Here is a 22,332-nt window from a genome sequence, read left to right as displayed (position 1 = left end):
GTGTCCTAATGTTTGTGTTTATTTTCCTGGAACATCAACACCCTGGCAGTTGTCAGCAGCGTTGCAGAGATTCATTTCTGTTGTCTCGTTCCAGCATTTAATCAGTTTAATTCAGGAGAGAGCTGCGTGTCACACGGAATGCTCTGTGGGATTCATAAATCTCTCCTTGGGAGATCAGTTCCTGAGCAGAGACAGCAGCCAAAGGCAGCTCTGTCTGCTGTCCCCAGGGGCCAGGCAGGAGGTGTCTCCTGGAGGGGCTGAGCTCCGAGCAGGGCTGGGCAGTGCCAGGAGGGTCCAGCTGTGCCACGGGGGGCTGAGAGCCCCAGCCCTGGCTCTGAGGGAGCCACACACACCCTGGGGCTGGGCCAGGTCAGGGCTGCCCGTGGCCCTGCAGCAGTCTGACAGACTGGAGAGTCAGCCACAGAACCCCAGGATGGTTTGGGTTGGAAGCTTAAAGCTCACCTCGTTCCAAGCCCTGCTGCCCTGGGCAGGGGCAGCTCCCACTAGAGCAGGCTCTCCAAAGGGAGGAAGCCTGTCCAGGTAGGAAAGGTTTGTGAGGAATTAAGGGTGAGACAGAGTCCTCTGCCTTTCTGCAGGTCACCCTTGAATCAAGGGAGAATTACCACCCTGGATGGCCACCCAGTAACACCAAGAGTGCTGGTCAGTGTTTGCCTGCAGTGCCTCGTTTCTCGCTGTGTAGCCATGAGATGTTTGCTGTGCTCTTTCCCCAGGAGCTGGTGGTGGCCCTGAGTCACCTGGTGGTTCAGTACGAGAGCAATTTCTGCACCGTGGCCTTGCAGTTCATCGAAGAGGAGAAGAATTACCCTCTCCCTTCTCCAGCTGCTCCAGGTGAGGGCTTGGCTTTGGCTGGCCAGGAGATGCAGGGCCTGAAAGCACTTGGGAATTATTTAAGGAGTTTCCCCAACACAGGGAGCTTCTTGGGGGTGGGGGCTTATTAAAGAGCCCTGTTGTGACCAGGAGGGGACATCTGATGTCTGTTCAGCCCCGTGGGATGTTACACTGGAGAAATCCATCCTGCACTGAGTCCCCACCTAGGCCTTGGCTGCAGCTCACCAGGAGCCTGCTGCCCATTCAGAGAGAGTCCCTTCAGCTCGAGGCTGAAGGACACTGCTCAGGGCAGCACACAGACTCGTTTTCTTTCTCCCCTCTGGAGCCACACGTGAACGTTCAGTGTCACAGTGACCTGGTGAGAGCTGCAGCACACCATGAGCCAGCCCTGCTGCTGGGAGGGCCAGACAAGGAAGGGAAGAACTCTGTGCTCTGAGCCTGTGGCCCCATCCCTTTTGTTGTGTCCGAGGCTTTATGTGAGGAATGAAATGTCCTGGTGAAGTTGTCTCTGACCTCACCTTGCCTTTAGATGTAAACTGCAGTGGAAATCTTGAAGGATAACAGGAGGATCTTGGAGACAAGACCATGTGCTGTCTCTGCACTGAGTGGTTTGGTCTCCCTGTCCTGTGAATAACTGAATCGTGTTGGAAAATGAGCTCCTCCCCATTTGCTGCAGGAAACAAACACTGCATGCAGTTCCTACAGGGCTTTTCCTGATCCAAAAGAATCCTGAAGTGGGACACTCTGGAGGCATTGGCCCCCCAGCTCAGTGCAGCCACTCTGCAGGGAAACAGCAGCTCCTCTGAGCCCGTGGGACTGTGTGTGCTCAGTGTGAAATACGATTGAAATCAGGGCTGGAACTTGGTCAGGAAAGGAGAATTTCATAGCTCCTGAGGATGAGCAAATCCAGGGGGGTTTGATGAGCAGCAGCACAGAGGAGCTGGCCAAGGCTGCCTCAGGCTGTCCTGACACAGGGGCTGGGCAGTGGCAGAGAGGAGTCACCAGGGTCCCTGGGAGGCACTGGCTGGGCTGGGCTCACCTGGCCTTGCTGGATGTCCCAAAGTCCCCTCCTGGACAGCAGAGACACGGGACCTGTGCTGGATCTGTGGCCATACCTTATAGCCCGACAGCGACTGACAAACTGTGCACTCAGGGGTGTTTTGGTGACCCATCTGCTGGGCACTGAGCCAGTTAGGGGCTGGCTTTGGTGGCAGCCATGGCCGTGACTCTGCTCTTGCCTCGCAGAGGGCGGGAGCCTGACCCCGGTGCGGGACGGGCCCTGCACGCCGCGGCTGCGCTCCGTCAGCTCCTACGGCAACATCCGCGCCGTCACCACCGCCAGGAGCCTCAACAAGAGCCTGCAGAACCTCAGCCTCAACGAGGAGAGTAAGGCACCTCCCCTGCCCCTCGTGCCAGCCCGGCAGCACCCCAGCACAGGCTGCAGCTGGCGCTGTCCAGCTCCCAGGGCTTGGATGAGGAGCCCCCTCATAATTAGTTGCAATTTTCTGGTCGTTAGCATTGATTTTTCTGAGTGTTTGGGGACTAAAAATGTGCCTTCCAGCTTCCAAGCATAAGTGGATTTTTAACTCAGTCTTTTGCTTGTTCTGTGTTTAATCCTTCGGTATTAAAAAGGGGAATTGTGGCTTTGCCCCCTGGGTGAGGGGCTTCCTTCCCTGAGCGTGGCAGGATTTAGGAAAGGGCTGTTTTGTCCGGGTGAAGATTGTTCTCTTGCCAGTCCTCGTTCCAGCATCTGCTGTTGTGTCCTGGCAGCTGGAAGCTCCGTGGCCTTTTCCCCTGGGAACCTGAGCACGAGCAGCAGCGCCAGCAGCACGCTGGGCAGCCCCGAGAACGAGGAGTACATCCTGTCCTTCGAGACCATCGACAAGATGAGACGAGTCAGCTCCTACTCCTCCCTCAACTCCCTCATCGGTGAGCAAGCCCTCCTGCCCTGCCCTGCCCTGCCCCGGGGCCCCTCGTGCCTCTGGGCAAGGTTGGCATCCTGGCTCCAGCAGTTGCTCTCCCTGTTGTGTGTGGCTGGCTCGCCCCAGCAGAGGGATGGCTCTGGGAGCTGCTGGCTCCAGGTCCAAGCTGCGCTGAAATCCTCTTAGGAATCCAGGCACGAAAATGTGGGGGCCACAACAGCTTGGCTTTAAGCTACCTGTAGCTTCTCAAACAGTCTGAGCCGCTTTGGCACGGCCTCACAGGCACTGTGCAGAAGGACCTGGCTTTTGGAATGGCCTCCTTCCAGGGACAGCAGCATGCACGGGGAAATGCTGGGGAAATCTCTGTATTTCCTCTGTCATCAGTAAATGGGCCTGTATTTTCACAAATCAGTGCAAAGAGAGTAACTCAGGGAGAAATCACCTTTGCCCTGACCACAGAAACATTTTCTCTGCTTTGTTTTCTGGGAGAATGAATGGTGATTTGGCTCTCCCGAGTTGAAAGATTCAGGGTTTGTAATTACTGAGCCCCTGTGGCAGTTTAAAATCATGAGTTCATTAGGAACTTGATCAGTTAATTTGCTTTTGATTATCAGTAATGACATTGGATCTTCTGAAGCATGGCAGGGGTGTTAGGAATTTTCTCTCCATCTTGAGCTAGGGCTTGAGTTTTCCCATTTCCACTGGTGTGTGCCTGCTGGCTGGTGTGTGTCTCACAGGAGCTGTGCAGCACAGCTGGAAAAGGCTCTGGAGAGGAGCTGGAGGTGGTGAGGGGAACTTTGGAAAGAGAGAGCAGCTCTCCAAGGCCTCCCTCGTTCCTGATCCATCAAAGAGCTCAGACCCAGCTGGAAACGCAGAGCTTAGAGAAGTGTTTAAAATTCATGACTCGCACAGAATCCCATTACCTCCCCATTTGCCTGCTGCAAGCCAGGCTTCTCTCATTCCTTCTGAAGCATCACCATCCTGCAGCCCTGTCTCCTGCTCCCTGAGGAGAGATGCCACCAGCCCCAGCCACCCCCGCAGCTCTGCAGCCCAGGCTAACCCTGCTCCTTGGTGTCCTGACGTGCCTTGAGCTGCTGCTGCAGGGGGCTGGGGGAGCCCAGAGGGGCAGGGACCTGTGCCTGAAGGAGTGCTGTGCTCTGCTCTTGTCTTCTGAGAGAGGAAATGGGGCTCTGGCTCTGCAGGCAGGCCTCTGCCAGGCACCTGAGGTGGCCAGAGCAATGGAAAAGGTGTTTGGGGCACGTGGGGAGACTCCAAGTGGAGCAGAAATCTGGTCTGCGTGAGGGAAGGGAGAAATTTTCAGCCACGGTTTGTGTTCTGTACTCTGCATTCCTGTCCTAAGCTGATGCACAGATCACAGAATTCCAGAATGGTTTGAGTTGGGAAGGACCCTAAAGCCCACCCAGTGCCACCTCTGCCATGGGCAGGGACACCTTCCACTGTCCCAGGGTGCTCCAAGCCCTGCCCAAGCTGGCTTTGGGCCCTTCCAGGGATCCAGGGGCAGCCCCAGCCTGCTGAAGCTCAGGTTTTTACTCCAGGGGCAGCCCCAGCCTGCTGAAGCTCAGGTTTTTGCTCCAGGGGCAGCCCCAGCCTGCTGAAGCTCAGGTTTTTGCTCCAGGGGCAGTCCCAGCCTGCTGAAGCTCAGGTTTTTGTTCCAGGGGCACCCCAGCCTGCTGAAGCTCAGGTTTTTACTCCAGGGGCAGTCCCAGCCTGCTGAAGCTCAGGTTTTTGCTCCAGGGGCAGCCCCAGCCTGCTGAAGCTCAGGTCTGTGCTCCAGGGGCAGTCACAGCCTGCTGAAGCTCAGGTCTGTGCTCCTCTCTGGCAGTTTTAGGAGCTTGGTGTGTGAGGGGTTGTTCTGGATCAGTCTCTCCACTGGCACTGAGACATCATGCAATGTACTTCTTCCCAAAAGCTTGAGGAGAGCCTCTCCGTTCCTCCTTGCCCCGTTTCACAAGCAGTTCTTGGCTAGCTGTGGGCCAAATGTGCCCATTATGGCTCCCCAAAGGGCACAGCGCACGCTCTCGGCCCAGCTCTGTGTTCTCTGGCAGCTGCTCCTTGGCCAGACAGGCCAGCACCAGGAGAGACATTTCTTTCTGGCCCACTTTTCCAGCTGGCAAGAGGCAGTTTGTGGTTAGTCAACAAAGACATCATTTTGGAAGGGAAGCTGAGCCTTGCTGCTTTTCCGTACAGCCGCTCATTAATCTTGGTGTCCTGGAAATGTTCAGTTTTAAGATAGGAGAAGGGCTGGAATTAAGATGGGGGTTTGCATACCTCGAGGCTGATTATTCATATCCGAACTGCACGATGAAAGCCTTTGTCCTACGGAGAGCTTGGCTGGAAAGATTATCTTAAGGAGTGATCAAAGAAGGGGGAAAATAAATCTTGGAGCGATGAAGTGCTGGGGAATTGTTGTCTTCTCCAACAGGAGAGGCTGGGGGTGGAGAGCTGTTTGCCACTTCCCAGGATGTGCCTCAGAGTAGCAGTGAGGGCGGAGGTTGCTGCAGAGGATGAGGATGAGGAGAGCAGAGGTGGAGGTGGACAGTGAGGAAGCAGAGCCGGGGCAGGGGAGCCTCCTACTCTGCATTAATGCACCGAGATAATGAGCAGGAGCTGGTCAGCCAGCAGTGCCTGCAGCTGGGAACAGGCACAGCAGCAAAATCCAGGGATTTGGGTGGGGTTGGCAATGGCAACTCGCTGCAGGGGCTGCTCGGAGGGGGCTGCGGCCCTGGTGGTGGTGCCAGGGCTGCCTGCCCTGTGGAATTCCTTCTGCTGAGCTGCTGCTGTGGAGCACGGGGAGCTGCAGCTCTGCCCGGGGTCGGGGTGAGGCTCAGGAGGGCTCAGGGGCTGGGCTGTGCCTGCAGGGAGCAGAGCTCAGGGCACTGTGGGGATTTGGGGTGTCCCCTTCACCCGGGGTCCCTCCTGGCAGGAGGAAGGGGCCGTGGCGTGCCCACTGAGCAGCTGTGCTTGGCCCTGAGGGGAAGCAGCTCCCCGGATCCTCGGGGCTGCTCAGCCTGCAGTGTTTCAGCTGCGTTTCCCTGCACTGCATCCCTGTGTGCCCGTGCGAGGGTCTCACTGCTGTCCCCCCCGGGAGCTGGCCCGGCCAGGGGAGCAGGGAGCAGCCCTTGGTCTGCCTTTGCTGGGGTGGGAAGTGGAGCTGCCCCATCTCAGGGGCTTCCAGTCACTGCAGGGATTTTTACAGGGGGTTGGGAAGAAGCCCTGTCCCAGGCTGGGAGCAGAGGGAATAAATAAAGGCATCAGCAGTGGGGTTTGCAGGCACTGGGGCTCTCCCTGGAGCTGCTGGAGCCCAGCCTGTCCTCGGGGCTCACAGGTGAGCTGACCCCCACGTGTGCAGGGAAAATCAAGCTCGGGGAAAGGCAGGCAATTTATTTTTGACATTCTCAGCAGGGTGGGATGGTTCTGTAAACGTGAGCCCACCCTGCAAGGTGCACTGAACTGGGTGGGAGTCAGTGGCTAATTACAGAGCTGTCTGCTCCCATCAGTGCCCGGCCCCTGCTCAGCTCCTGGTTTGCATCTCAGGGTCAGTTTGGGCCCTGGAGCCCTAAAGGTGAACCGGAGCTGCTGTTCCTCCTGCCACCTCTGCTGCTCCCCTTTCCCGGGGACTGGAGCTCGGGCTCTGCCAGGGAGTGTGTCAGATGTGTCACTCTGCTCTGACAGTGGGGCGGTGGCAGCAGGAAAGAGCAGCCCTGGAAGCAGCAGCCCTGAGCCCCGGGTGCCTTTGGAGAAATTCCCTGTGTTCTCCTCAAAGGCTGCCAGGTGAAGGGGGAATTGCACTGGCACAGTTCTGCTTAAAATTTGGTTTTTCCCTGACACTTAGATGTATAAAAAATGCCGTTGGGTTTCTTCCTGCGTGATCGAGGTGGTTAGCAGGGCCCCTGGGAAATCAGCTGGGTGCCCCCCTCACTCTTCTCCTCTCCCTTTCCTTTGACTCTCTTTCAAGGGCTTTAAAGGATTGAAGGCATCCAGATTTCCCAGTGGCCCTTATGTAACAGGCTGGAGTGTGGGAGGCAGAGCTCTGGGCACAGCTCTGGGCACACCTCAGACATTACCTGGCTGCTGCTTCACGAGCTGAGCCTTTTTTCCTCCCACACCTTGTAGCACTTTGCCTCTCTCCCTTCCTGTTCTTTATCCTTCCCCCTCCAGTTTTTCTTTCCTTGGTAATAGAAGCTTGCAGGATTTAACATTGTTATATATTTACAGCCTTTGCAATTTTACAGCATTATATAAATATTATACAATATTACATAAATATATGTTTACGGCCTTTACAATTTACAGCCTTATAGCAATTTACATTGTTAGAGGTTTTACAGCCTTGCCAGTGCCTAAAGGGGCTCCAGGAGAACTGGAGAGGGGATTTCCACAAGGGCCTGGAGTGCCAGGACAGGGGGAACGGCTGCCCACTGCAGAGGGCAGGGTTACATGGCAAACTGGGGAGAAATCCTTCCCTGTGGGGGTGTAAGGCCCTGGACAGGTGCCCAGAGAAGCTGTGGCTGCCCCTGGATCCCTGAAGGGTCCAAGGCCAGGCTGGAATAACCCGGGATAGTGAAGCTGTCCCTGCCCGTGGCAGGTGTGGAACAGGCTTTAGGGTCCCCCCCAGGCCAGGTGCTGTGGGATTCTCTGGTTTGTCCCTGGCCTGCCTTGGGAAGGTTGGGATCAGCTGCAGGGTGTGTGTGGGTCACCCCCAGAGCACAAACAGCACGGTCCAGGTGCTCCTCTGGGAGATCCCCAGGTGCAAATTTAAGCAGAGTCACTTGGAACATCCTTTGGGTGCCAGGTGCCAGAGACCCTGTGCGGGTGGGGGGAGAGCTGGGTGATGGGGCTGCCTTGGCCCTGTGCAGTGATTTGTCACACCCCGGGCACTGGGGCAGAGGAAGGTTCCCCTTTCAGGCCAAGGGCAGCCTGCAGGCTCCCCTGCCCTCAGCCAGAGCTCAGAGCTGCTCTGTCCCAGCCTGCTCTGCTGCTTTAGGGACCAGTGCAGCTCTGCCAGGTGAGGAGCTGCCTGGTGACCGAGGGGCCCTTTCCTCCCAACTTTATATTTAGATGCCTCCAGAAACACGGGAGGAAAAGCAGTAACAGCTTGATCTGTCATTTAGCACTGATTGTGACTCATCTGAAATCTCTATTTTAGCTCTTTTTTGTTGTTCGTGCAACCACTTTAACATTGTCCAAATGGCTCCACTCCCAGCCGGGGCGTTGCACGATCAGACACCGGCAGGGCTCGGAGGCAGAATAACAAATTCTCACCAAAAGCAGCAAAATAGAACGTTCGCGGAATTTTGTCAGTTGTTGCAAACGCTTATTAATTTGATTTGTACTTTGAATCTGTCAGTCCCTTCTGCCGAAATACCGAACAGCTGATGTGCTCATTAAATAACAAATTGGAGGAATTGATACAAATGTCAATAGGAAAGACTGAGCTGGACCCGCTGCTTCCTGAGGGCTCAACTCCTAAAGCTTTGCTTTAAACATTTAGGAAACTTGTAGAGTGTACAAATCCCTGGACAATTCAGTAAAAATAATCACAGCAGTACAGGGCAGTAACTGTGGGTTTGTACCATGAAGGATTTCAGCTCAGGAGACCCAGACACGATCCACTTGGCCTTTCCAGGTGGTTTGCTTCAGGAGCCTGGAAAAGCAGGAGTTTGACTGGAGATGATTTAGGGAGTCTTTAATTTATTTCGCTTCCTCCCACTTTAATTTCACAAGCCCTTGCAGAGTTCACAGACAGGCAAAAGGGAGACAAATGCCCATGTGGGATGTTTCTGAGCTCCTCTCTTGATGTTCCCTGAGATGCCATCAGGTTGTTGGGAGTTCTAATGAATTTTCTCACATCAGATCAAAGAACAGGAGTTGATGGATTGTCATGTGCTGCAGGGCTTTGGGGTTTGTCGTGGTTTTTGTTTTTCTAGGTGTGAGTTTCAACAGTGTTTATACCCAAATTTGGAGAGTGCTCCTTCACCTGGCTGCTGACCCCTATCCCGACGTGTCCGACCTGGCCATGAAGGTTCTCAACAGCATTGCCTACAAGGTACGTGCCTGCCCCTGCTCACCTGTGCCCGCCAGGTGTTCGGATGTGGATTCTTTCACGCTTAGGCAAGGCTTAGGCAGACTGACCTGGATGGGTCCGTTGGAGGGCTCTGCCTCTTGCAGAAGGAGCTTTTAACGCTTCACGGTGCTAAACTCTGCTCTGAACTCTGATCAGGTAAAATGAATTAGTGGGGGAGGGCCCGGGCTTGTTCTAGGGTGTAAATGAGGCGCAGACCTCGGACAGTAGGTCTGGTTTAGAAGTCTACTTGTCTAGATCAGTCCCTGGGATAAACCTTAAGTATCCTTCATTAAATTATCCGTTTGCAAACTGATTTAGATAATGCAAGCGGGACTGGCCTGCAGACTGAAGCCACAACGGCTCTCCAACCCAGGTGAACTAGTACATGTGAGTCAGCATGCAGACCCCTGCCACTCCTCACCCCAGCCCAGGCTGGGTGCCTAAACCTCCATCCTCATCCCATCTCATCCTGGGGGTGCCAAGATGTCCCTGGAGGTGCCACCCTGGGGCAGCAGCTTCCCCCTGCCCGGGCCAGGCCACCCCAGGACATCTTCTCACCCCGTGCGTCCCCTGGCTGGGCACAGAAAGCTCTGTGTGAACCTTTCTGGCCTCCCAGGCATCCAGCCCATGAGCCATTGCAATGGGAACTCTCTTACTGGGCCTTTCCAGGGAATCACCCCAGATCCTCTGGAGCCGCAGTAAGAGATGCCAGCGTTGTGCACTGCCATCTTAACGCCTCAGAGATCTCTGCTTTGAAATCACTTTTTCTCTCGACACAATAGTTACTGACTTTGTTTGAAGTGTGCGTGCCAGTGAGCGGTGAGGGCTGGGTTTGGGACAGAGGATTCTCTGGGCAGTGGGGGCAGCAAGCTCAGCCCTTCCCTGGAGAGGCAGGGGTACAAGTGACAGGCTGGAGGTGCCAAAGGAGGGCAAGAAGGAAAGGAAAAGGTGGAAGATTTCCCTCTCTCTGCTCTAGGTGCATGGAACTATTTCAGTTCTGTGTTTGGAAGGCTCTTTGCAGAATGAAATGTGGCTCCTCCTGTTGAAAGGGAGATAAAGAGGAAGCAGATCTGCTTTTCCTGACCGAAATGTGCTTGCAGGAGTTGCTCCCTGGTCAGTGTCAGCATTGGTGTCCATGCTGCTGTGCCAGCAGAGCTGTGGTCACTCTGTTGTCACATCCTAGGGAGCCCTGGGGCTGATGAGGGGAGTTCTGTGTTGTCTCTAAAGCGTGGGCCTGGCTGTGCTGGTGCTGACCCGAGTCCCAGAGCCCAGCCAAGGGTCTCCTGCATCTCACACTGCACGGCTGGGCCAGCTGCTCTGCCCCTGCTTCCTAAGGCAACGGCTCTTCCAACAGGCTTGGAAAACAGCGAGCATTCCCACTGACAAGGGCTCTGACCTGGGGATGCTTCGGGGAACAGAAGTGATTTGTTCTCCTTTGCCTCAGCCCGAGAGCCGTGAGGAGAGCGTGGCTGCCGGGGCCGCGGGCGCCGCTGCGCATGCCGGGGGCTTTGCTTTGGCCAGCACCCCCTGCCTCGGGTGGCTTCTAACGAGGCTTTGCGATCGAAACAAACCCCCCAACCCCAAGCACGCGGCCTGGGAGCCCCAGCACGGCGGGCTGTCGGGCTCAGATCCTGCCCTGGCCATGCCATGAGCGGGGCCGCGGGGCCGCGAGAGCTCCGGCAGGAGCTGGCCAGTGTCTGATGCAAATCGGTGGCAATTAAATCCTGGCTGGCTGTGTCCCGAGACCCTTCCTTCCTGCTGCTGGAGCTCGCTGGATGTGGAAGGGAGCGCTGGACGTGGGCGCTGCTCCTCCCCGGTGTGTGCAAGCACTGCCCACTCGCGGGTCAGGTTTTACCACTGAATGCAAACAAAAATTCTTTCTCTTGCTTAAACAAAAATACTGCCTCAGGTGATGGAAAACACTTGAATGTTCCAGGGGTTTCATGTTTTGGTTTAATTACTGTAAAACTCGGGGAAGGAGAGGCTTTATCCTGGAGCTGGGCCAGCTGAGGTTTTCCTCCATCGGCAGAGCTGAGCAGAACCCAGCTCAGGTCTGGGGGAGCTGGCTGGGCTGGGGGCTTCATGGGAGCAGCTGGGCAAACTCTCCATGGGCTTCCACAGCTGGAGGGTTTGCAGATTGCAGAACTATGGAATGGCGTGGGTGGGAGGGGACCTTAAAGCTCATCCCATGGGCAGGGACACCCCTACTGTGCCAGGCTGCTCCAAGCCCTGCCCAGCCTGGCCTGGGGCACTGCCAGGGGTCCAGGGGCAGCCACAGCTTCTCTGGGCACCCTGTGCCAGGGCCTGCCCACCCTCCCAGGGGAGAATTTCTTCTGACTGTCCCATCCAACCCAGCCCCTCTGGACACGTTCCTGTGTCACTTGCTCCAGGTGGCCCTGCCTTGGCAGGGGGGCTGACCCGGGTGATCTCCCAGGTCCCCTCCGAGCCCGGCGTTCTGTGATTCTGTGATTGCTGTTACCCAACGAGAGCAGAGTGTCCTGCTGGGGCTTTTCCTGGAGCCAGGGCTGTGGATCTGTTTCTCCAGAAGGGCTCAGGGGCTGTGCTGGGTGTGAGCAGCCGGTGTGTGGGCTGCCCAGGCGTGCAGCCTTCCTGCAGGAATCTGCTGCTCTTCTGTTCCGGGCTCATTAGGCACTGCTGGGCCTCTCCAGGCTGTGCCTGCCCTGGGATTGATGGTGCACTTCTCCTTCCTGGCCTGGGCCTTGGAAAACGCCCAGACGTGCTTTTTGTGAGCACCAAAACAAACAGCGAGGGCCCAGGGTTCAGAGCTGGCCTCCAGAGACTTCCTGAAATCAGAAAGTCCTAAGAGGAAAGCTCGCTTCAGCCCAGGGTGCTTTGTCCAGGTGTTTTTAGTGGAAGGCTTGAGGCTGAATCACAGAATCATTTAGGCTGGAAAAGCCCTCTGAGCCCATCCAGTCCAGGCATTCCCCCAGCACTGCCAGGGCCAGCACTGACCATGTCCCCAAGTGCCACATCCACGTGGCTGTTAAATCCCTGCAGGGGTGGGGGCTCCCCACTGCCCTGGGCAGCTGTGCCAGTGTCTGACAGCCCTTCCTGTGAAGACTTTTCCCCCAATATCCAACCTGACCCTCCCCTGGCACAACTTGAGGCCGTTTCCTCTTGTCCTGTTGTCCCGTGGGAGCAGAGCCCAGCTGCCCCCTCCTGTCAGGGGGCTGAGCAGAGCCAGATCCCCCCGGAGCCTCCTTCCCTCCAGGCTCAGAACGTGCTTTGCGATTTATGGTCACGGTGGGAGCTGCAGGACTCAGTCCTGAGGTGTGAGGGAAAGGCTGCTGGCCGTGGGGGACACTGAGGGGGCCCAGCCTGTCCCCTGCCCTGTGTTTGGGGTGCTGGGGCAGCTCCTGCCCGCAGCCATCTCCCTGCAGGCAGCAAGGGCACTCTGGGCTAGGTGTTCCTGCCTGAGCCTGCAGTGGAAGCAGCTGGTGCTGGGGGCACCCTGGGGGCTTTGTTTTGCCCCCCAGCCATAGAGAGCTCCCTCCCTGCCCTGGCTGGCCGTGCCAGGGCCGTGCCAGGGCCGTGCCAGCCGCTCAGGCTCCCTGTGTTCTCCCCAGGCCACGGTCAACGCTCGCCCCCAGCGCATCCTGGACACCTCCTCGCTGACCCAGTCGGCCCCTGCCAGCCCCACCAACAAGGGGATGCACATCCACCAAGTGGGGTAAGTGCAGCCCGGCCTTCCAGCACCTTCTGGGGGTGGGGTGGGGGCTCCCTGCCCGGCCCCATCCCGGGGAGCTGCCCAGGGACAGGGAGTGGGGCTGGCAGCAGGGGTGAGGTGTCCAGGAAGGAAAGCTCTGGGAAGAGGTGGGAGTTTCTTCCTGTTCTCCTTTAGGGCAGAGAGTAGCAAGCCCACTGGGTGTCCATCTGAACCGAAAGGAAGAGCTGCTGCTTGGCTGCTTTTACCTTTCCTGAGCTGTGGTGCCCAAATTCCCACTGACGTCTGAGAGCTGATAAAAGCTGGGGTTAACTGATGGACAAAACACCCTGAACTGCAGGGAAACAGAGAGAGCTGGGGCAAAGCTGGGGGCTGGAAATGGGAATGTTTCCCAAAACAACTCTCCAAGAGAAAACACCACAGGTTAGATCTGCTGCTCCCTTTTCCCAGCGTGCCCCAGCGAGGTTCCAACAGAGGGCCCAGTTTAAATTCAGGTTTGCAGCTTCCATGGGAATGCAGTCCCTGGGCACGGTGACTTAGGTGTCACAGACTGCCAGAACACTGAGGTTCATCCCCTCAGTCTGGAGCTGGCCTAGTCAGAGCTCACTCTTGGTTTGGGGTGGGCTTGGCCTTTGGAGGGGACGTGGGAATTGTGACGTTTGTGCAGAGGAGGCACCACAGCGAAACACAAATCCTGTGAGGAAGAATCACAGCGAAAATGGCATAATGCACACATAAACCTCGTGTGCAGCAATAGCCAAAGCCTGTCCCCTGCTCTGTCCCTCAGAGGGTCCCCTCCGACCACGAGCACGAGCAGCTCCAGCCTGACCAACGAGGTGCCCAAGCAGCCCGTGAGCCGGGACCTGGCGTCCGTGCGCCCCAGCGTCACCAACGTGGGGGTCCAGTACACCCCCCACTCCCACCAGTTCCCCAGGACAAGGAAAATGTTTGACAAAGGCCCGGAACAGGTAAGGAGACTGCTCTGACAGCTTCTCCCCACTGGGGTTTGTCCCACTTTCTGTTGGTTGTGGTTTATTTCTGTGCGTCCCTCGTTTGCTTCCAGCTGCTGCTAATCCAGATTGGCTGCCTCTAACCAGCCAAATAAAAATTGATTAATTTATTTTCTTCAGGATAAATTGTGTTTTATAGCTTTTGATAGGGCATTATTCACTTCTGCCACTAAGCAATGTGTCTAACCAGAGTCCATGGCTTACTCCTCTGTAAACATTTGTGTGCCTGAGTGACACCCCAGAGTCAGATCCCTGACCCTCAGGGCTCTGAGTGACACCCCAGAGTCAGATCCCTGACTCTCAGGGCTCTGAGTGACACCCCAGAGTCAGATCCCTGACCCTCAGGGCTCTGAGTGACACCCCAGAGTCAGATCCCGGACCCTCAGGGCTCTGAGTGACACCCCAGAGTCAGATCCCGGACCCTCAGAGTTCTGAGTGACACCCCAGAGTCAGATCCCGGACCCTCAGGGCTCTGAGTGACACCCCAGAGTCAGATCCCTGACCCTCAGGGCTCTGAGTGACACCCCAGAGTCAGATCCCTGACCCTCAGGGCTCTGAGTGACACCCCAGAATCAGATCCCGGACCCTCAGAGTTCTGAGTGACACCCCAGAGTCAGATCCCGGACCCTCAGGGCTCTGAGTGACACCCCAGAGTCAGATCCCTGACCCTCAGGGCTCTGAGTGACACCCCAGAGTCAGATCCCTGACCCTCAGGGCTCTGAGTGACACCCCAGAGTCAGATCCCTGACCCTCAGGGCTCTCCAGCCCTGGCAGAGCAGGGACAAGGGACAGCTGTGATCACAAGGAGAAGGTGCTGCAGCCCCAGCAGCTGCAGCACCTTCCCTTCGCTGGGGTTTGGCAGCACCGGGATCATATTTCTGAAAGCTGAAACCTGAGGGAGTGGAGCAGCTTTTCCCTTTTCCCTTGGGCTGTCCTGTGCTGTGTGACAGACACTGATCCACCTTGGCACGAGCTGTGTCTGATCCTGGCTCATCCTCGCTGCTCCCCACACCACATGCCTGGGACAGAACTGCTGCTGGCACCTCCCTGGGGTGCCACGGGGCTGCTCCAGCCCAGATCCTGCAGCTGAGGGAATGTGCAGCTCTCCAAGGAGTGACCATAACCCTGATCAGAGTGACCACAACCCTGACCCCAGAGCTGAGTGTGCAGTGACCATAACCCTGATCAGAGTGACCATAACCCTGATCCCAGAGCTGGGTGTGCAGAGTGACCATAACCCTGATCCCAGAGTGTGCAGTGACCACAACCCTGATCAGAGTGACCATAACCCTGACCCCAGAGTGTGCAGTGACCATAACCCTGAGATCAGAGTGACCACAACCCTGATGCCAGAGCTGGGTGTGCAGTTCCCTGTCCTGGGCAGTGTTTGAGGGTTTGGTGCCCGGGGGGGCAGGGGGTGTCCCTGGGGTGTCCCTGCAGGTGCTGAGCCCTGTCCCCTCCCCGCAGACAGCCGATGATGCCGATGATGCCGTGGGACACAAGAGCTTCATCTCGGCCGCCGTGCAGACGGGCTTCTGCGACTGGAGCGCCAAGTACTTCGCCCAGCCCGTGATGAAGGTAACCCTGCTGGGCCTGCCAGCCCTGCCCTCCTTCCTTCCTCCTTCCTGGGGAGGCAGAGTGGATGAATGGATGAGGGTAACCCTGCTGGGCCCTGCCAGCCCTGCCCTCCTTCCCTCCTCCTTCCTGGGGAGGCAGAGTGGATGAATGGATGAAGGTAACCCTGCTGGGCCTGCCAGCCCTGCCCTCCCTCCCTTCTCCTTCCTGGGGAGGCAGAGGAGTGGATGAATGGATGAGGGTAACCCTGCTGGGCCTGCCAGCCCTGCCCTCCTTCCTTCCTCCTTCCTGGGGAGGCAGAGGAGTGGATGAATGGATGAAGGTAACCCTCCTGGGCCCTGCCCTCCTTCCTTCCTCCTTCCTGGGGAGGCAGAGTGGATGAATGGATGAAGGTAACCCTGCTGGGCCCTGCCAGCCCTGCCCTCCTTCCCTCCTCCTTCCTGGGGAGGCAGAGTGGATGAATGGATGAGGGTAACCCTGCTGGGCCCTGCCAGCCCTGCCCTCCTTCCTGGGGAGGCAGAGGAGTGGATCTCCTTCCAGTGGGAGTGACCAGAGGGAGCACAAGGGTGGCCGAGGGTGGGACAGGCAGAGCCTGGGGGGGAAAGCTCAGCTCCCCATGGAGCACAGCCCACAAAAAACGTAGGGATGAGGAGAGGTTCTGTGCCAGATCCCCCAGTTTTGCCTGGTTGCGCTGCAGAGTTGTTAATCTGAAATGTGGTGCTTCTCTGTGTATAGAAAATTGCATTATAGCTAAAATGAATTGGTTTTTAAAGTAAATAAATGGAATAATGAAGGCCCTTTTCCCCAGAAAGGGCAGTGAGAGGCTGGAGAAGGAGAGATGCTGTTTTCTGTCTGCCATGGCAGCTGAATCTCCTGGCTGTGGTCAGAGAGGCAGAGCAGTGGTGGGGCAGGCTGCCCTGGGGGGCCAGCAGGACAGACCCTCTGCCCCTCTGGCCTCAGGTGGGGCTTGGGAGCTGTGCTCTGCCTCTGCACAGCACCTTGAGCTGGCAGAGGAGGAAGTGAGGGTGGCTGCATGCCCACCAGTGCCTGGGGGAAGCTTGGGGAGCATTATTGTTGGGGTCTAAAGTCTAAAAAAATGTAAGAAGGTGTGTTATAGCAGAGAATAAGGGTGGCAATGACAGATTTGCATCCAGGTCTCTTCGGAAGTGACTTGTTTGGGCAACTAAATTGTCTCTGTGTGAGGTGAGAGAGAAACTGAAACCTTGTTCCAGGAAAATCTCAAACCAGAGCTCCTAAGAGATGGGCAAAGATATCAGTGACTGGAAAGAGAAGCTGTTGCATTCCCAGAATGTTTTAGCTGTTAAATTCCCGGAATGTTTCAGCCAAAGCTCAGGTTTCAGGTTCAAGCAGGAAACAGGAGGAGCAGTAAATCTCCCTCATTAAAGGCAACTTTCAGGTGCTCTGGGAGTCTCCGGGAGCCCAAAGGTGTCAGGGCTTCGAGCTCCATCTCCTGGAGGGGCTGCCATGCCCGGCAGGCTCCGTTAATGCCTCTCCAAAGGGATGTTTGTGTCCCGGCGCTGCTGCTGAGATAATGAGGAAAGGCGAGGGTTCAGCGCTGCCTCACCGGGAGCGGGGGCTGAGCCATCTCCGAGGAACGTTCAGGTGCTGGCCTGAGGTAATTGCCCAAGTTTAAGGCTGCCGGAGCAGGGCAGGCTCTTGATTTCCAGGGGGAATCACCAGGGAAGCGTTTCCTGACACCTCCTCAGCTGCTGTGAAATTCCCTTTCTGCTGAGGCCACCGAGTGATTCCTTAGGGCACATCTGGCCGTGGGGCTGGGCTGCCTGGCCAAGCTTCCACCAGGGCTTTTTCCTCAAGATGAGCTTCAGAGTCTTGATTCCAGCCCAGACCAGAGCACAGGAGGAGGAAGATGATGTCTGAACTCTTAGTTCTTATTAAAATCGTTTGTCTGCTCCCTAAGAAAACCTCTTCCCAGGGAAGAGGGGCGTCCTTATTAATGAAATAAATCAGAGTAGGCAGCCAGGCACGGGCAGGGGCAGTGGGGACATGGGGAGCTCTGTGGGGGAGTGGCTTTACTACGACTTCCTGCACGTAAAATAGACTAAATTGCTTGAGGGGAGGCAATAAAAAACCTGGAGCATTCCTGTACTAATTCACAGCAGCCAGAGAGGGGAGGCATGGGAAGAAGAGGGGCTTTCTGCAGTCCCAGGATGCTCTGTGTGTCCCAGGGAGCAGGAGCAGGGCACAGCCCTGGCTTTGGAGGAGCTCCCTGAGCCTGGAATCCCAGCTGGTGAATTCCTGGGTGAAGCCTGAAGAGAACAAAATCTGTGTTTTCTATCACACAAGGGAGAGAATCGATCTCCCTGTTTCTTCTGTGGTGTTGGAAGGCCAAGGAGAGGGAGTTTCTGCCGTGTTCCCCTGCCCTGCCCTGCCGGGGGCTTGCAGGTGGCTTTGGGGTTGGGCTGGCTGCTGTGTGTGCAGGGACTGGAGGAGTCTCTCTCTCAGAACTTTCTCTGGGCTTTCTTGGCTGGGAGTCAGGAGTGACAGCTCGGGTGCTGCCTGAGTTTCCATGGAGCCCCTGTTCCTGCAGCAACAGGGAACAGTCCTGGCTGCTGGCTGCTGCCTTTTGGGAGCTTCAGCCTCACGAAAAAGGCAGAGAGTGAAGTGTACCAAGTAGTGATGGAGAAATGACATTGCTGCTGAATTCCGGCCGTTCTTTTGGAGCTGCTGCCTGCCTCCATAAACAGGGAAAGACAAGACGACTGTTCCTGTAATGAATAAACATAAAATGACTGTGAGTGCATCTTAGTCATATTTAATTGATGAATTTAGTTTTGCTTCATGGACCTTGCCCTGAGAATGCTTTCACTGGAAAGACTGAGGGATTAATTTCCAGTGTAAATCAGGGGCTCCGTCTCAAGCCGTCACTCCAGGTTTGATTTATTGATTATCTAATCAAATAAACGAGGAGAGAGAACGCTGCACTGTGATTCCCTGTGTGCCAGGAGGAGCGGGTCCCTGCCCCAGCTCTGGGCTCTGCAGAAGCTTTTCCTCCTCCTGCAGCCCCTCGTGGCTCAGGGCTGTTCTGGGAGCCCCGGGGCGCAGGAAAGCCTCGGTGCCAGCTGTCAGGAAGTCCTGAGGCAAGGAGAGCAGAGCCGGCATCTGTTGTTTCCAGGGCTGGCAGAACATGCAGGCAGGAGCGGGGAAGGATCCTGGAAGGTGAGAATTACATAAGCAGCCCTCCCTGATAAATCCCTGCTGCGCTGTGCCTCGGGCCTGGCTCCTGGGAGAGGAGCGGGACCCCGCAGCTGCTGCAGGGCTGGGAAGCAGGAGAGCTGGATTGAGAGCCTTGTGCCAAGGGCTCCCTGCTCCCCTCCTGGCACCCGCTGCCAGCTCAGAGAACAAAACTCTGCTGGGAGGGTTCAGCTGCTCACTGGCTGGGGGAAGGCCTGGAAGGATCTGTCATGGTCCCCGTCCTGCAGCTGAGCATGGCCAGGGCGGCGAGCAGAGCTGGTTTATCCTCCCTCCTGCCAGGATATCCCCAGAGCCACACAGGTGGGTGGCTGTGGGGCCAGGACAGCCTTTACCTGCCTGCTCTGACTCTGCTCTGGTGGGCCAAGGGCTCTTTAATTTCTTCCCAGAGAAGCTGGATTTTCATTAAGCTGTGGGTGTCATCTCTCCCCTCTCGAACTCCTTTGATGTATTTTAGCTCAGGTTTGTTTATTGCTTTTCATTAGGGGTCGTTTGTCATCGCTTGTCTAATAGGTGTTGTGCTGAAATAAAGTGCTTTTCTCTTTGCCAAGAGGAAAGGTGGAGGGTGGGCTTCTTATTTTTTATTTATTTTACAGAAGCAGAAGCCCAACTCAGTAACAGCTGTTTTCCAAAGGATAGCATTGTTTGAAGGCAGTGTTTGTAACAGTGACAGACGATTTAAGGACTTTCTTATTCAGGGAAAACAGGGGTTTTTTTAGGGAATTTTTCTTCCTTCTCCAAGAGTTACTCCTTTGGAGCAACCAGCATTGAAGGAAGCTGGATCAGAACCCTGTAGCTCAGCTCCTGAATTGATTCAAGGATGGTTCTGGAGCAGGGGAGGCTTGGATAATTTTTTAGGTATGAAAAACACCTCATATATAGCTCCTGCCGTGGTTTGGGGTGAGATCTCAGGAGTTTATTCCTTTTGATCCTGAGTAAGGTGGGAATAAGGTGGGAGCAGCACTGGGGCTGGCCTCGTGCCTGGAGCATAGGTTTTGCAGGGGAGCCATGGAGTGCTGAAACCTGGAGCTGTGGGGTGTGAATAAATATCATCAAATGGCTCAGAGTGGCTGTGACTGCAGGGCCACTCTCCAGTTCCAGGGGGAATTTTGTGTATAATCAAAGCCAGGTGCCACAGGGGCATCGTTCTCAGACCAGGAGCCAGAGCAGGGCTGTTCCTGGGAAATGGTGGTGGGAACCTGAACATCCCAGGGACTGGGGAATGTGGCTGTGCCCTGCTCTGCCAGCAGCCCTTGACTGGCAGGAAAGGAAAGATTTCAGTGTGTTCTGAGCTGGCTGTGCCAGGGCTGTGCTCCCTCTTTGATCTCGGGGTCGCTACGTGAGAGAAATCCGCGTGCGCCGAGCTCAGACCCGCAGCGCTCCGAGGGGACGGGAGCCAGCGTGGCGTCACTCCTGCCCCGCGGCATCGCTCAGCCAGCTGCTGCCCTTCTGGGGGTCACCGGTGCTGTGTGTGTTCCCGTCCTGGCAGATCCCTGAGGAGCACGACCTGGAGAGCCAGATCCGCAAGGAGCGGGAGTGGCGCTTCCTGCGCAACGCGCGCGTCAGGAAACAGGCGCAGAAGATCATCCAGAGGGGTGAGTGCTGCCTGCTGGCACTGCTGCTGGGAACCCCAATGAGCCTGGAGCCCAGTTAGTGCTGGCCCCGTGCAGCCCCTCAGGCTGCTGGGGACAGGGCAGGAGCTGCTGCAGGTGTTCCCCAGCTGCTGCTGCAGGTGTTTCCAGCTGCTGCCCCCCTCTCTGCTCTCAGCTGCTGGCTGTGGTCACCAGCTCAGCCTGTGCTTTAAGGGGATGGAGGGTGGAAGGCTGGAGGGTCAAATCCAGAGCTGCAGGTTCAGGGTTTGTGGGACAGACGTGGTCATGGCAGAGCATGGAGCTGCTGGACCTGTCCCCCCAGCTCAGGAGACACCTCGGGGATGTCTCTCACCTTCCCTGCTCTGCTGAGCTCTGTAAGTGCTGGTTTACTCCTTGTACCCCATTTTATTTGGAATATCTGTGTGTGTGTGCTGCTCCCTACCTCAGGCCCGTGCTGCATCAGCAGGAGCTCCCCAGGACCCTGGGGCTGAATCTCTGAGGCAACTTTGGGCTGGAATTCCCTCAGCACAGGAATTTATTAGAATACAGTGGAACCTAGTGAAGCTTCCTGAGGAATTTGCGTTCCTGTTTTTCCCTGCCCTGAGCAGCAGAGGCTGGGGAGCCTCAGTTCCAGGAGTTCCTGGTGTCCCCCCTGTGGCATTCCCAGGAGCAGGCCTGGGGTGGGGGCTGCTCCTCGCAGGGATGCTCTGGAGGCACACGGGGCTGGAAATCCCAGTGTGCTGAAGGAAAAGTGCCCAGGGCTCAGCCCTGTCACTGGGAGGCTGCTCCCGTGAGTGCAGTGTGCAGCTTCGTGCTGGGAAACTGCAGAATATCATCAACCAGAGAAATGCAGGAATGATCCTGGAGCCCAGGAGATGGCCTGGGAGATCTGATGGAATACAAAGAAGGGGATTTTTCACGCTTGCCTGGAGAACTTAAATCTCTTTCTAGACAGCGTTCATATTTGGTTGCTTGACCCGAGTGACTGAAATGCCACTATTCATTAAAAAAATAATGAAAACGTGAAATATTAAAAAGAATTAAAATTGGCTTACAAGCTTTTAATGAAAATTAGATTCGATGGATGCATTCTAAAACAAACTCGGGTTGAATGGATGTCTCCTGGGCCTAGGGGTTTGTGTGATGAATTCAGAGAGTGCCAGAACCCAGCAGTGTCGGGGTCCCAACACTGTTTGTGCATAGCAAACTGCTCTGAAGACAAGATGGGAAAAGCCTTTCCCCATCGTTTGAAGGTCTCCATGGAAAATACATTTTTCATTTGCAAATTAACCTAAAATTTAAGGGGACTCAAATGGAAGGTTAAATAAATAATCCACAAGCTACAGTGAAATGCTGTATTTTAAACTGAAAAAAAGGCATTTTCATATTTTATATTTTGAATAAATAGTGTTGGTTTTTCCCTCAGCACAAACTGGCATTTCCCTGGGTGTGGCTGGGCTTGTCCCCCTTGCTTGCCAGTGTGAAGGATGAGGGTTTGTCACCACAGTTCTTGGTTTGTACCTCAGGAGCTGAGACAGCTGGGGGGGCTGAGAAACTCCTGGCAGGGCTGGGGTGTCCTGGTGGCCCTGGGAAGCTGGGGCTGTGCAGACCCCATCCCTGGGGACATCAGGCAGAGCCCATCCCTGGGGACATCGGGTGTGACCTGAGCAGGGGCAGAGCCCATCCCTGGGGACATCGGGTGTGACCTGAGCAGGGGCAGAGCCCATCCCTGGGGACATCAGGCAGAGCCCATCCCTGGGGACATCGGGTGTGAGCTGAGCTCTGCTGTCCCCGCAGGCATCTCCCGGCTGGACGATCAGATCTTCCTCAACAGGAACCCGGGCGTGCCCTCGGTGGTGAAGTTCCACCCCTTCACCCCCTGCATCGCTGTGGCTGACAAGGACAGCATCTGGTGAGGGCTGGGGACATGGGGCACAGCAGGGACAGCATCTGGTGAGGGCTGGGGACATGGGGCACAGCAGGGACAGCATCTGGTGAGGGCTGGGGACATGGGGCACAGCAGGGACAGCATCTGGTGAGGGCTGGGGACATGGGGACACAGCAGGGACAGCATCTGGTGAGGGCTGGGGACATGGGGCACAGCAGGGACAGCATCTGGTGAGGGCTGGGGACATGGGGCACAGCAGGGACAGCATCTGGTGAGGGCTGGGGACATGGGGCACAGCAGGGACAGCGTCTGGTGAGGGCTGGGGACATGGGGCACAGCAGGGACAGCAGTGCTGAGGGCTGGGGAAATGGGGACACAGCAGGGACAGTGTCTGGTGAGGGCTGGGGACATGGGGCACAGCAGGGACAGTGTCTGGTGAGGGCTGGGGACATGGGGCACAGCAGGGACAGCGTCTGGTGAGGGCTGGGGGTCACA

At 56.3% G+C, this 22,332-nt stretch overlaps 1 protein-coding gene across 2 annotated transcripts in view; it reads left to right on the top strand.

Annotated features, from left to right (window-relative positions):
- RPTOR (regulatory associated protein of MTOR complex 1) overlaps positions 1-22,332 on the top strand; it is a 105,758-nt gene that overhangs the window by 59,978 nt on the left and 23,448 nt on the right. The window contains exons 18-27 of one of the 2 annotated variants that reach the window (XM_038157185.1): positions 732-849; positions 2,095-2,235; positions 2,620-2,778; positions 8,720-8,838; positions 9,175-9,243; positions 12,444-12,547; positions 13,329-13,509; positions 15,019-15,129; positions 19,847-19,952; positions 21,747-21,861. In XM_038157185.1, coding sequence (XP_038013113.1) covers positions 732-849; positions 2,095-2,235; positions 2,620-2,778; positions 8,720-8,838; positions 9,175-9,243; positions 12,444-12,547; positions 13,329-13,509; positions 15,019-15,129; positions 19,847-19,952; positions 21,747-21,861 — 1,223 coding nt within the window. The remainder of the gene's footprint in view (positions 1-731; positions 850-2,094; positions 2,236-2,619; positions 2,779-8,719; positions 8,839-9,174; positions 9,244-12,443; positions 12,548-13,328; positions 13,510-15,018; positions 15,130-19,846; positions 19,953-21,746; positions 21,862-22,332) is intronic. The other variant, XM_038157186.1, reaches the window with a different exon arrangement.

The sequence above is a fragment of the Motacilla alba genome, chromosome 18, assembly GCF_015832195.1.
Source record: "Motacilla alba alba isolate MOTALB_02 chromosome 18, Motacilla_alba_V1.0_pri, whole genome shotgun sequence".
In the NCBI taxonomy this organism is placed as follows: Eukaryota; Metazoa; Chordata; class Aves; order Passeriformes; family Motacillidae; genus Motacilla; species Motacilla alba.
Note: the sequence above shows the minus strand (reverse complement) of the source record. Positions and strands in the feature narration are given on the sequence as shown.